Source organism: Enoplosus armatus, chromosome 5, assembly GCF_043641665.1.
Source record: "Enoplosus armatus isolate fEnoArm2 chromosome 5, fEnoArm2.hap1, whole genome shotgun sequence".
NCBI lineage: Eukaryota > Metazoa > Chordata > Actinopteri > Centrarchiformes > Enoplosidae > Enoplosus > Enoplosus armatus.
In genome coordinates, this window is record NC_092184.1 from 6,505,282 (window position 1) to 6,520,437 (window position 15,156).

The 15,156-nt window shown below is 44.2% G+C and overlaps 1 protein-coding gene across 1 annotated transcript in view; it reads right to left on the reverse strand.

Annotated features, from left to right (window-relative positions):
• Positions 1-13,701, reverse strand: part of aplp2 (amyloid beta (A4) precursor-like protein 2) — a 54,765-nt gene extending 41,064 nt beyond the window's left edge. The window contains exon 1 of the mRNA XM_070906514.1: positions 13,443-13,701. Within this exon, the coding sequence (XP_070762615.1) occupies positions 13,443-13,514 (72 nt within the window). The 5' untranslated portion in view covers positions 13,515-13,701. The remainder of the gene's footprint in view (positions 1-13,442) is intronic.
• Between the last annotated feature and the right edge of the window lie 1,455 nt (positions 13,702-15,156).

Here is a 15,156-nt window from a genome sequence, read left to right on the forward strand (position 1 = left end):
CTTGTTTGCGTGCACAGTTAGATTAATCAGTGAAAGTCTTTGTAGGGAACGTCACAGAAAACTAGGGATTTTGATGAATGAGATTTTACTGTGTTTTTACAGAGAAGCAAACCCACTGACTCATGCAAAGTGCAGCTCAGATCTTTATAATGCAGGTCCAAGTGACCAAAGGGCAGCCAGTCATGGGAAAAAAACCTCTGTTGGTACGGATAGCTAAACCACTCTGACATCACAGGGCAAAGGTCCTCACTTCTCCCCGTTTTAAACCCTTTCCCCTCCCTCACTTCACACAGTTTTTTCCCTCTGACACATTTTCTCAGACACCCAGTGTTGTCAATACTGTGTGGTCTCGCCATCTTTGTCTCAGCTGTTATCTGTGGCGTGTCAGACAGACACACAGAGCTGCTGTTCAGATGCCTGCTTGTGAGTGCCTGACGGCCGGCATCAGGATGTCTGCTGCATCTTGTGTTTCATTATTCTTTTATTCTGAGGGTAGGTGCTGCCAGTGAAGCGAGGAGAGCAGGGCAGAGCAGGAGCAGGAAGGGAGCGAAGAGCCATTTCCCCCACGGCCCCTCTTGACACAGATTTCCGCCTGCACGCATCTCCCTGGAATATTACTCCACCCCATCCACCTCTCCAGCCCCATCAGACAGTGCCTTGAGGGTCATCCACAGCCATCATAACATTGCATTTGGTTTTCCCTGCCTACCTGGTTAGACTAGGCAGATACAGAGCAGATTGGTTTCGAGCCGGCTGAGGAGCAGGAGGCAGACAGCACAGGGATGAAGGAGAGGAGGAAGAAATGGAGCAAATTTGTTTCGATTCTGCTCAGGGTGTACTATTTGCAGTATATGCTGACGAATTTGGGAAGAGACACGTCAAGTGATAGCAAGGGCTGGACTACAGCTTCCTTGTTAGTCCAATCACTGTCAAGAGATGTCGGGAAAGAGGCAAAGAATGCAGGAGCAAAACAAAGATGGGCTGAAGGGGAGAAGCAGGGCAGAAAGAGTGACTATTAGCCAATAAAACATGGACAAACTATCTCAATAATTATCCATCATGAAAAATGTATCTGCTTCGAGTTTACAGCTTTAAAAAAGATAAATATATCCTCTGTAAATTGTTGATTGCTACTTAATTGCTGCAATTCTGACTGAAGGTGTTTTACAGGGGTAACTGAATTTGAGCCAATACCATCAAATGTCTCATATGCAAATACAACAAAACAAGCCAAAAATGTTAAGGTCTAAGATGTGTGCTGCTGTTTGCAGAGAAAGTTGGTATACGCATTAAATCAGTCAACAGAGAAATAACTGATAACTGTGTGCTGCGGCGATAAAGAGATAATTACACCAAGGGTTTTACCCAGAGCTTGTTGTTTAGTTGCTAAGCTACGCAGGTGCATGGTTGCATAAATAAGGCGCTGGAGTGTAAAAACTATTTCTTGCAGGAAGAAGATAATTGCTTTTCATTTTGCGTTAATGACTCGAGAACTGAGATGATTGAGGTCCATTTTCAGGTGATTTTTTTGCAGCCGCCGCACAGCTACATGGTGTGCTGACGATAGGTTTAAGCATGCCTGCCTCTTCTGCAGAACTCCTGTCAGTACAATCACCCTTTCTTCCCTTCTGCCCACTAAAAGCTCTCTGCATGAGCAGTCCTCCATCTCCCTCCTTTCATCTCTATTCACTTTGAGCACTCTGGACAACTCTTTGTGCACCCCTCTCCTTTTGCCTCAACTATCTCTATACATTTACCTCTCCACCTGCTTCTCTCTCTCTCTCTCAGAGCCATGTGAGCTGGCGACCCTCTCAGCCCTCTCTATCCGGGCTTACCGTCCACGTGGCCTAGAGCGGATTACATTCTTGACATCACTGTGCCAGATGTTTATGACAAAAATAGACAGAACAACTAGCCTCAACACTAAGTCAAACAATGCATTTAACCTAAACTTGACACCCCGTTTCCCATTTATGCTTGAGGAGGTTCCTCTGTTTTAATAGGAAAGATTTTGCCTAATGATCTCCCCTGTTTCCTCTGTCTCTAATGCCTCTCTCTTTAATTGGAATCAGAGCTGCTGTCTTCATTACCTTGTTCAGGAGACTAAAGTGACTCGTTTTCTCTTGTCTTGTATTCACGTCATTGCTTCCTGCCTGTTTTTTTCCATTCTTCCCCCTGCAGCTTCTGCTCCCAGCTCTCTCCAGTGAGCCGGCATGGAGATCAAATAGCCAATAAGCCGCCCACTGTAACATACACATTAGCATGATTAAATTGGCCATTGCCTGTCCATTTATTAAAAGCCTCTCTGTGCTGGTTGGAAGGTCTATCTACCCAACTCATTGGGTAGATGACGGAACGGGCTGTGTGTGTGTGTGTGTGTGTGTGTGGGTGTACATGGTGTGTATCGCTGTCATGTGTGTATCTAAGCCTGACATCACCAAGGCTGAGAAGTTAATGAGGGTTGCACGGGTATTTCTGACACAGTGCTGTTGGCTTTCTGTAGGGCATTTCAGGTGATGTGATGGAGCGAGATCCTGTTGAGAAGCGATAGCTGGGCGGGAAAAAGCCGGCGGTGGGCTCGGCTCTGGCAGTGGCTACACAGGAGATTTAGGGCTTAGGCGATTGTTAGATGGGGCTCAGTTTGTTTTGAACTATGGGCCTGTGTTTTCGGCGGGCCGCTTTATGTGGACGCTGACTCTTTCCCCACTTTGTACTGCACTCTCAGCAGTTTAAAAGAGGAGGATTAGACGCAGGAGCGTGCCTCTCTCTCGTCTGCCGGAGAGCACAGCCGCCTAATCTTTCACGCTGAGGAGAGGGGATTTGGAAGAAATGACCTGTGCTCACTTCACTTTCTCTTGCTTCTCTTCCTCTCATACCCTCCAAGTTGAGTGAAAATACAGTGCTGCATCCTTCCTTCCTTCCGTCACTCCCACTCCCGCTTTTTCATTTTCCTGCTGGATGACTCTACGCTCATCAGCATGCAGCACCACGCGGCTGCTCCTCAGGACCAGGCAGGCTGGCAGACAGGCAGGCAGACTTGTCAATAAAGGACAATAAAGTAACAGGGCACCTCAGCAAGGCCTCCAGCCCTGCTGCTGACGTCTCTCTCAGCTGCCTGGACTCCCCTCAGTTAATGAGCACGTAATTGTTGAGCAAGCAAAAGAGAAATTAGGGAAGCGAGGAGGGAAAAGCGGCCATGAGGTGAGAGGTGTAATAGAGAGATAGTAGAGTGGGAGGAGAGGGAGGTGAGGAAAGCACAAGGACAGAATGTTCCAGTGAACAAAGTAAGACATAAAATCGCCAATTTGTCCTAAAATGTGAGGTGCAGTACAGTCGGCAGTGAGAGAAGAGGGGAGGAGGAACACTGTGTCTAAATCAGAGGGACTGTGGGGGGAATGCTGCTCAGTGGGAGCTGACATTGAGAGCAGGCGGGGAAAAGCAGTTTCAAGGACAACATGGAAATATCACGTTCAGTCGCTACAAGGCAGCCATGAGTTATGGTGAGGCCATGCTGGAGCAGAACACCAGCCAGAGAACTGCAGGAGAAAGAACGAGATCTAGGACACGAAGCAATGTTTCCAAAAGATCCGACAACATGAAATGACAGTAGGCGACAGATGTGCTGCGTGGGAACGCTGACAGAGAGGAGAAAGATGTTGACCTTACTAGTATTGGCATGATACCAGGGGTTTGACTTTGATGCCACAACTAATTTTAATCTTTGGATTCGATACTACAGAACCACAGCAAGTGCAAACATCAAGCAGCGTGCAGCATTAGTCAAAAAATAAAAAAATAAACAATTTGATAATCGTCATTTTCTTGGACAAAAATACCAAATGTTCAACATTTCTCAAACGTGAGGCACTGAAAACCCATGAACTCTGAATCTTGTTTACAGGTACAATAACTGCCATGTCAAAATCATTTTTCAACACCATCGTACAAGATTGTATTACAATTTTTATTCTGAATTTAATTGGATCCTGATTGAACAGGAAATTACTTCTCCTTTTAAACCCATTGAGGCCCTAAAAAAAATATATGGTACAACCCCAAAATAAAAATAGGTAAACAGACAATCTATTGGGACCAGTGGTTGAGAAAAAGTCAGAATATCAGAACAATAATTTCTTTAAAGAGGGCAATTTCCTTTCCTATAACAGAATGAGGGAGAAATTTAATCTGGAGGGACATGGCCATCTTTGGAAATATTTACAAAGTAGAATAAGGGGTTGAGTTCACTTCCATCATGGATGTAAAAACCTTGATGATATATATGGGAAAAAGAGCTGGGTTGTACATTTGATGAAGAAACATGGGAGAGGATTCTTTCCAACAAAGGGGAATACATTAGAGAAGCCATTAAGGAGGAATGTTCAACACCAAGGTTGTGTCTCCTTGGGGACAAAACTGTAGAGCCGTACTTAACTACATTTGCATTTAGAGTATTAACAACTGGCTTAATAACTTGTGCTCGGTTGATTCTAAGATGTTGGAAAGAGCCTCTGAAAATGTGGAGAGAACAAATGATGGAAATAGTTGAGTGTGGGAAGACTGAACTGGAAAAAACAATATGATTGAAGAACAATAGGACAGCTTCAGTGGGTAAATGTCCGGAGGGAGCAGCCTAACCTTGTCAAGAATCTGATGGTCTGGTACAGTACATTGTATGTACTAATGTCTGCCACATTATTGTAACCAAATAATTGCCTTTCTTATATCAATGTCTGCTTTCTTGTTGCTGGATATTCTTGTTATAAAAAATGTGGCGTTACACCTTTTAGGATTACCACTTGGAAGTAAGTTACAGACTGCAGCTGAATTTGGCTCCGGTCCCTGCATGCAGTGCTACTCTCCCATGACCACCCAAGCTGATTTAAATGAATCTGTGCTCTGATTGCAGAGCTCTGTGCTCCTTTTTCTACCCTGCAGACGCTGAGCAGTGGAGCAGAGACACAACCCACATGTCTGCATTAGGCCATCTTTACCAGGGGAAAATGATGGATGTAATGTAGATCTGCTTATCTGTCATTAAGCCCTGCTCTGCCCTCCCTCAGCCTCTCTGCAGGGGGAGGGCGGAGGGATTTCAATCAGACTAGTGAAGAATATAACTCTGGTGAGACATGCTGAGGCCAACAGCTAATCAGTCATGTCTCTATGGTGAAGACACAGACTTCACAGCAGGAGCATCCGTCTCTAGGCCTGTCTACTATACTCGCTTTTTGTCAAACGTTTGACCTTGCTCCCCCACCTCCTGTGTCTTTCCCTACAGTGTACGGACCCCTCTTCGGTATCCTACTACTTCTCTGGGAGAGAACCCAAATCCAAACCAGCACAATGACAGTGACTATGAGCCAGACAAATCCCTGTGCCCTCGCATGACTGGGCTGCGATGTCCGCCTGTCAGCTCCCAGCAACTCAATAATAGCGCAGTGACGCTAAATAGGCTCCTGAAACATACGGACGAGATGTGATGAACACTGAAGGGAGCAGTTGGAGGGTAGGTGGGGAATGGAGGGGGTGGAGTCCGGTGAAGGCGTCTAGCTGCTCAGAAAGCTCTATAATTAGCTGCAGAAGATCAAATGACTTTTAATGGGTTTGTCTGAAAACAGCAGACTATTTCAGATTTGCGCTCGGAGCTATATTCATATCTCATCAAACTAATGGAATTCTCTGGAGTGCTTGATTGGTTTTTATCTCAGATCAAAATGGCTGATAGAGGTGCACAGCTGCAGCATTCATGATCTGAAGTTTTGTAATGAAGAAAAGTGCCATTTCAGGGCGCCATTATGTAAAATTACACATGATGTCAAATGACGATGAGTAGTCCTTCAACTGGTGAGCTGACAGCACTCAGAATTAACGGGTTGATGCACAATCGTTGTTGCTATAGGAATCATTGGATTCCATGGATGTTTCAGTGCAAATAGTCATATAATAACTTCTTGTGACAGATAATGGAAACCTCTACCGGTCATTAGTTAGAGAATTAATAGGAGCGATACTACAAGGATAATATCAGGGTCATAGCTCAGCCACTGTCTGATCTGGGTGGAGGGAGGTCTGCTGCAGAATGCTAAATATACTGCCTGCAGTACACACACCGCACACGCACTGATTTGCACGGTGTGGGTATCAATGAGACGCTATTGAGGAACTATCCAGTGCAGAGACAATTAGTTGATTAATCGATTAGTCAATCAACAGCAAATGAACTGATCATTTTGATACTTGATTCATCTGCTATGTCATTTATCGAGCAAAAAAGCCAAACATTTGCTGGTTCCAGCTTCTCAAATCCGAGAATTTGCTGCTTTTCTCTGTCTTATGTCATTATAAATTGAAGATCTTTGGGTTTTGGACCCAAGCTTGATAAGCACTTTCACAATTTTGTGAGTTCTCAATTCATTGAAAAAATAATTAAGACATTAATCAATAGTAAAAATAACCATTGCTTGCAGCCCTACATCGGTCTGTTCTACCCTTCTGACTCCTGGTTATTGTTTCTGCATAATGAAACTGCATTCCTGAAAACGTGCATACGCTTGATGCAGGGGAAATAAAGAGAAAGACAGACAGAGGCAGAATATGGAGTTGTTGCACATGCTCTCAGTGAAATTATACATGGCACAGTCTGTTTGTGGCTATGAGTGTCCTTTATTTCCCAGGGTTTCCTGCTAGCATTCAAGCTACATTCATTTTCCCCACTCCGTCATCTGGGGTTTTCTATTTTAGACTGAGGAAATTATATCCAAGAACTCAAGCCAGATTCAAACTCTAATTTACGTTTTGCCTTCTCCTTAAATTACACAATACACAAACCTTTTTATTGCTTCTGTGAGAGCAAGGAAAGGGGATCTACAGGCTTTAGCTCTTCATCCTGCATGAACACCTCTCATTGAATTAATTACAGTGCATGAAGGTAGGAGCTTAAAGGTAAGTAGGGGGAAAAACTCAAAGGAAAAGTTTTAATCTAATTTCGATGACAGGAAAAAAATCTGTTCTGCCTCTGAAGTCCATGGTGGAACACTAGCTTTCCCACTTCCCTCCTTCGTAGGTGAAATCTCCCCCTTGTTCTGTCTGTGTCCTAAGCGGACCATCCTACAGAGCTGCTGTTTGTCCTTGGCCACCTTCTCCTTGAGAAAGTGCTGTATCAGACAGGCTGCTAACAGGGCCGCCACATAGCTTGAGTACCAGCGGCGGCAGCAGCAGCAGCAGCAGCAGCAGCAGCAGCAGCAGCACAGGCCTCTCTCTGGGGGTATACAGTTACACTGCACTGCTTCCATCTCTTACCGTTCTGACATTTTCATTTCCCCCCACTCTCCTGAGGAAAAAAAGGATAAACTCAAAAGAAAAAAAACAAGAAACAGGATGGACTTCATGCGTTGGTTCTAGTCTGGATGATACCATTTCCACTACAGGCATGGGGGTAAACAAAGGAGCGATATGAAGGAAGCTCGGCAAGCAGGAAGACGGACAGGGAGCTGGAACTAACATGCTCTGTTTTCCCTGGCAGCGGATGGAGTATTTGTGCAGCGTTGCTCAGCAAAACAGAGCACTATAGCAGCAAGGCAGCCTGCCAGTCATCCACCTTATCAAGGCAAGAGCACCACCTCCTCCCTCGCTATCCTTCAGCTATGAAACAGTGGCATACCTGGGCATGGAGATAAGCTAAGAGAAGAACCTGATAAAACAGGACTTCTTATGGCTCTCAAAGCACCAAGAAGCAACAAATCAGTAGACACTGTGGCAGTGACAGTCCTCAATAATGTCCTAAAGCATGCTGAATGTGATGCCAAGACACAAAACATCAAAAAATGGCATCCCGGCGCGCTGCACGCACATCCAGCGAAAATATGGACGGAGACATATGATGCACAAAGAGACACAAAGACAGACCCACCCACACACTCAAGCTCTCGCACAGAAAGACACAAAGAGACAAATCAACAAAGTGCTAAGAAAAGACACATCAATTATAAGTAAAGTTTGGAAAACTGGGTCTGATTTGAATGCTCTTGTTCGACAAGAGAGACAAAATTCAGTTGAAGATGGGTTCAAACACAAATAAAAAGCCCTTGAGTAATTTATGCTCTATTTTCTGGTGCAGTTGAGCATGCAAACAGCAGGAAACAATGCTTGGCACACAGTTAAACTGGCTCTTTGATTCTTAGCTGCCTGTCTCCATTCTATTTCACTTTGTGCAGGCACAAAAAGGCAGACAAATCACTGCACAGGCTTCGCCCGAGCCTGCGTATGACTCACTGATCTCACAAAAACGCGAGCTACACACCTGAATAAGACAAGGAGGGGACAGTAGACATAGTCTTCCTCACATATGGACAGACAGGGACTGAGGAAGAGACAGGTGGGCCATAGGCACATAGAGGTACAAGTGCACTATAACTCATAGATAGCACACCAGATATTTTATTCATGGGAAGAAAAACCCAAGCAGTAAGAGTGACTCACTGAGCCACAGGGACACACACACACACAGACTGGAGTGTGTGTGTGTGTGTGTGTGTGTGTGTGTGTGTGTGTGTGTGTGTGTGTGTGGGGGGGGGGGGTGACAGGGTTTAACCCATCTAGGAGTGCCTGCTCATTCTCAAACAGAAAACACATTAAAAAATAAAGTCTGAAATGGCAGGGCTCCTTTCAAAGGGATTAAAGGGGATGTTTTTGTCTACTGAACTTGCCAGAGTGTATAGTCCCTCTCTCACTCTCATAGCGCTATCACAGAGAGAGCCGCTCGCAGCACAATACAGCGAGCCGTTTGCACTTCAGGCTATGCATTCCTGAGCACTCTGGCACATAAACTGACAAAAGGAATTCTCATGCAGCCGTGCTGAGCCAGGCTATTGTCGAAAACACACAGACTCAGGTGTAGTGGCATCCACATTGGCTGCGCATACACGAGGAGGATTGTCGATGCTGTGCAGATTGGCCTACATATGGCAGGAGGCCTGGTGCAACTTAAGCGATGTGCAGTCATCAGTGTGCAGATTTGAACCCACTCACTCCGCGCCAAGTCCCCGCCGCCCAGGATCTCTCACCGAGAAAAACTGACTAAATATGTGATGAGCTGAGCTGTAAGAGGATTCGGGCGTATAAACACACACACACACACACACATTTCAAAGGCATATACAGACACACAAACACGCATTTCCAGTTGTGAAAAAAAAGGAGGCAACTCCGCTCACTTGGGATAATTAGAGCGCACGCAGAGCCTGGGAGACAAAGCCTGGCATCGTGAGAACAAGGCTCGCCTGATGAGGCCTCTCTATTTAAATCCCCGGGATGAGCTGAGAGTGTGTCTGTCGATGAAATCGCTCCAGGAGACATGAACGGGCTTGGAGGAAGAAACAGCCAAGACAGGGAAAAGAAGACAGAGACAGACGGACACAGAAAACTACATGGACCAAGTGGCAGGAAGGTATCTTTGAGGAAATGAAAGGACAGAGAATAAGGACTTAGATTCAATCAGACGTCCCTTCCCGTTGTTGGTCACAGAGTACAGATAAGACTAAATGTTGAGCGAACACCACTGAAATTACACACAGGTGACTCAATGTGTGCTGTGCCACTTTGAAGTCAGTTTGCCACTTCAGGGCTTGGAAATGAGGGTTTGACTGAGTGAGTGGGCGAGTGGGGGAGTGAACCAAGTGAGCGTATGAGTGTGTGTGTGTGTGTGTGAGAGCTGACAGAGAAGGGTAGGGCTCTGGGATTAGTACCTTTCCCTTTGCAGATCTATAAGCACCAAGTGTTTCTTGTCACTAAGAGGATTCACAGGGAATCACGGGCCTGTCCCAACAATTGAAAGCAAGGTTTTAGGCACTAATCTACAAATTCAAGGGCGACTGAGGCTGATTCTCAGGCTGATGGAGAACATGCTGCTGCCTTCAACTTGATTGACACGGCTGAACGTGGAGGTCAAAGAGGCAATCTTTACAGCTTAGAGGAAAGAGAAGCCTACGGAAGGCTTGAACTGTGCTCCACCACCCACAACCATGTATTGAGAGATCATTATCAAATGCAAGTGCTACTGACTGTTGTTATAGGTTTTTTTCAGGCGCGAAATGTCGCCAACAGTCTGCCTTTGCCCCCGTCGCTGCTCAGTATCTTGATCACCTCTGTATAGTTGCGACACCCTGGGTTGTCTCAGCTATTCAGGGGCACACAAAAGGCCCTCATAGGGAATCATTCAGCCCTGCTAACGGACGGCTCCATAGCACCCGCCCCGACAATCACAGCCAACTGGGGGCATTCATTCACATGCAATTGTTCACTATCAGCCCATATCCAGAACAAATACACACATGGAAGCACACAGGAGCTCACTTTAATATCAATGCTTGCCTACAAGCACACACAGCCGAGCACGCACACAGACTTTAGATGAGAGGCAAGAGGTGCTTGCTGCTGCAAGAGGGCTGCAACCAAAGAGCAATGAGCATAGCACCACAGTCATTTTTTTGGGTTATGCTGAGGAAAATTTTTTTCTTACTTCTTCTTCTCCCTGTGCTCATGTATCCAGCATTTCTACACTTGTGTGGATTGGATCTGCTTGTCCATTCCTCTAGGACCACTCTGACTAGTTCATGTTTGCAAACAGACCCTAAAAAAACAAAGCCAGTCCACCAGAGTTAACACTGCAAACACTGGAAGTCGCTTCCATAACATGTTGATATATCTGAAGCTTTTTTTGATTTTATGACAGCCACAAAAAGCTGATTGTTGTGTTGCGTAACATCATTTCTACGCTGTGTGTCACAGCTGTGATAATCATTGCTTGTTTAAATCAGCAGAGAATAAAATGTACCGAATGCATTAACTGTTCCAGATATTCTGTATTCCATTAATCCAGTGGGAGCCATATCAGCAAATGCCTCAGTGTGATGCAAATATCTGGGTAAACCTGCTATGTGCTCACCATGGGTTTTCCAAACGCAAGCGAAATTGAAAAAAAATGGATATGAAATTATAAAAGGCAAGATACAGGCAGTAAAGAGCTAGAAATCACCAGGGCCAAACCTCGTTTGAAGCCACTGCAGACTGTAAAGCCTGCGACACAAAGATGCTCAGATGAGAGGGGGGAAACACAGCTGAAGAAACAAAAGCTCACAATCTGGCACTCTCACAGGTATCTGACAAAACCAAACCATTTACACAGCTGAAGTATCTGGCTGAACCCAAGACGCTTAAAAACAAAAAAAAAGAGGAACTGCAAAACAAGGAGGCCACTCTGGTGATGACACCTCGACAATCACAATACACAAAGAGATGAGGAACAATGGAAGGGCAGAGATGGACGAGAGGGAATAAACCATCCCCGACCAGCAGTGTCTCTGAGGAGCGCTCACCGGCTTGTAAATTCAAGCTCAAGGTCCAGGGGAGCGAGTGCAGTCAGCATGTCAGTACAGCAATATCTACCTCAGCTGTGTGTGTCCACAAACTCATCAGCAGGGCCGAGTCTGCACACACCAGCAGCTTCACTGTCAATCAACGGCAAAGGCAAGCAGTTGGTCTTTGGCTGTCCAGTCCTGGTTCAAACTATTGAGAATTGAGAAAACGAACAATTTGATGTTTACCTCGATGCTTGAATGAAGTAGGACTTTGTGAACCTGAACTGTTTTACTTTAGTTTACTAAAGATGTAACCTGACGCCATTTTTGAGCAGTCATGCATCATACATCTTATAAATGTATATAGCTGTCTCTTTGGGGTGTTGGTTTGTTCTCTTAATTCAGACTCAAAGGTGATCATACTTTTATACAGGTGTATATTACCACTCCAGTAATGAGTCTTAAGTTTCCTGTAGACAGTGTGCATATGAATATCCATATTCTATACATGTGATGTTTTACTGCAAATAAAAATGGCATTTCAAACAAAGAATAAAAGCTGTGTCCTTCAGGACAGCCATTGATTAAACCACAGGAATCCTCTACATGCGCCTCACAGTCAAGGCGCACAGCAGCCACTATAAATTTCTCAATTTAATCTGGGTGACTGATCAGGAAGATTCATTGATTTCATCCATTAATCATCTCAGGAGAGTCTGTACAGTATTGATCAGCAAAGTCTGTGCGGTTAGGAAGGATGACTGAGGAGGCAATCATTGCAGAGGGGACAGGTCTTTGTAGAGAGAGTGCAGCGGCATAGATTTTGTTGGGGACATAATAACCATTATTTCCCTCCACACAATGCCAGCCAATACTGCCTCAAAATGGCCGAGTTTTTTTTTTGTCGCAAACGCGGGAGAGAGAGACACATTCCCTGATAACCACTTTTCACGGTGCACAACAGTGCCAGGAGGAGACGTCTTGTTAAAATGTTTTGTCATGGTTGCTTCAACAGTGAGCAGGAACACTTGTGTTTACCCTGTGAGGGGGCGGGGTGGTGGGGTGTTTGCTCTGAAAATGGGTGCATTGTTATCCGATGACACACACGTCTGACACTGCAGGCATCAGTGACCAGGGACATTAACTGGTGAGCCAGCAGGAAAATAGGACATCAGGTAGGTAAGGAGTGTGTGCACGTGTGTGAGTGGGTGTGTTTATACACGAGGACCATTTGGATCTAACAAATGGACTTCTGTGCAGTATTTTAGTGGATCAAATTGTAAAACGGACTACAAACCTGTCAAATTAAGACATTAAAAGACACCACTGAGTAAGAATGGGGGCCTGGCTGCCTCACAGGTCTGGCATGAGGGGGGGCGTCCTGTTGACTCAGGAAAAGCTGGAGTTTGAAAACCTAAGTAACAGATTTCCTCCTCTCTGTTAAAGAAAATATATGTGTGTGTGTGTATATATACACACATGACGGACACAACTATTGTGCAGCGCAGACAGTACAATGTTTGTGATCCATTGCAGAGGTCCTGTGTGTCCCCACAGGCCTGACACAGCCACTCTGTCTTTCATTTGATCTCTGCAGCAAACCCTGCTTTACTTCTTGTTACAGCACCTTCCGGCCCCACATTGTTCAACTCACACCAACAAAACTGCAGTCACTGCTCCAGAATGAGCTGAAGAATGACCTGAAAGCAAGCCCATAGACATTTCACTGGACCTTATAATATATCTGCCCCCATGGACACGTTTAAGAGCCTTGAAACTACATAAAAACAAGTATTATGTAAATCCATACATAACTAACTGAAACCAATCTGATCAATTCCGCTACTTGTGTGGGAATCTTGTCTCGGAGAAGTAGTCAACACCTAAGAGAATATACAGTCACATCGAGCCAGATAAAATAGTGTATGGTTTGGAGATCAGCAGAGCTGAGCCATAAATGCCTCATGTGAAGAGAAGACAGGATACAGGCCGAAAAGATTTGCTTTTCCATGAGCAGAACACACTGCTGTTCTGATCCAAGTCAGGCTGAGCTGGCAGGGAATGAATCAGAAAACATTTCAGATTACATACCTCAATATAGCCGGCCAGCGCTGGAACCACAATGCCCAAAATAAGGACAGATATCGTCGGGACTGAACCCATCTTCCAGGATCTCCGCTTATGTTACTGTAAATAACTTGTATCCTATATGTGTGAAGTGGCGTCCGGGAGAATAAAGAGCAAACCAGGTCCTGGGAATAATCTGAGAATCTGTCCCGGAGCGCGGCACGAGTCCTGCTCCGCTTGTTTTGTTACCCGAGCTCGACACAAAATGTTGGAGGGAGCCTGAGTGTCGGTGTCCTCTGGAAATGTGGACTGAGAGTGTGTGGCTGCTCTGACTCTGCTGCCTCCTCCCTCCTCTGCTTCTGATCCGCACAGAGCAGAGCGCACTGCGCCACCAGGCGGCCGGCTGCAGAGACACCCACCCTGACACACCATTTACACTAAACTCTGTCTGTGATCCACTCGTCAATGATAATAATAATAATAATCATAATACTAGCCACATTATAACATGTGTTTTATGAGTACTGCACTGGAGAACACTCCCTCCAGTATTTCCATTCTTTAGGGTTTTAAAGCTGCAGTTACTGGATACTTTGCAGGTTACATTTTTACATTAAAAATAAAAACATGACCAGTTTATAAAACATGATGCATTGTACTAGTTTTATAGGTGAAATAAGCTCTCACTCAGCCTGTTTCAACATGTTATGGCTACTTTCACGTGAATGGATTAGTAATAACTAAAAATGAAACCTTTTATATGCGGTTTGATCTCTGCTGATTACAATGCTTCATGTGTCAGAAGCTGATTGAATGTTTTTCATGTAAAGTCTTAATCAGCAGAGTAACTAGGACACGTAGCTGTCAGATAAACGTAGTAGAGTAACAAGTACAATATTTACCTTTGAAGTGTATTGGAGTTGATTTATAAAGTGCATCAGAGTTGTTGTACAGTAACACCACTGGTCAATTATACATGCAGGGCTTGTATTTGTAATTGAGTACTTTTATATTGTGGTATTTCTGCCTTACATCAGTAAATGATCTGAACTAACTTCTTTCAGTACTGCAGAGTTGATCTGGTCTATTGACGCTGACATTAACTGGTGGGCTCATAAGACCCATATGAGTTTCACTGTTGTGTCCATTAAGTTTCTCCATTCAAGGAGAAACTCAGTTCTCAACTTAAAACAATACTTGGCCAAAGGAAAAGCATATTGATGATATGATGATATAGATGCAGTGGTAGAAAGTAACAAAGTACATTCACTAATTAAGTAGTACTTTAATACAGGTTTAAAGTTCAAGCTTAACTTATTTGTCATTTTACAACACAGGGTTGCACAATGAAGTGAAAAATCTGAATTAGAATACAATAAAAAAATGTATAATAATAATAATATATACATATGTATATTATAAAAAAGGTATAATCACTTTTTCTCTTTTCCACTTGATATACTTTATACTCCACAACTATTCAGGGGGGAATATTTGACCTTTTACTCCACTACATTTACCTGACAGCTGTCTTTAGTTTGCAGAGAGTAAGATTGTACATACAAACCATATAATCAGCTTATATAATATGAGGACTTGTTATAAACTAAATTAGGACATCAACTAATGAATATTAATTATTGGTTGATTATTTCAATTGATTTTTTAACCTAAAAAAAGAATTAAAAACACAGTGAAAGAGAATCCAAGGTGACTTCTTCAAATGTTCTGCTTTATA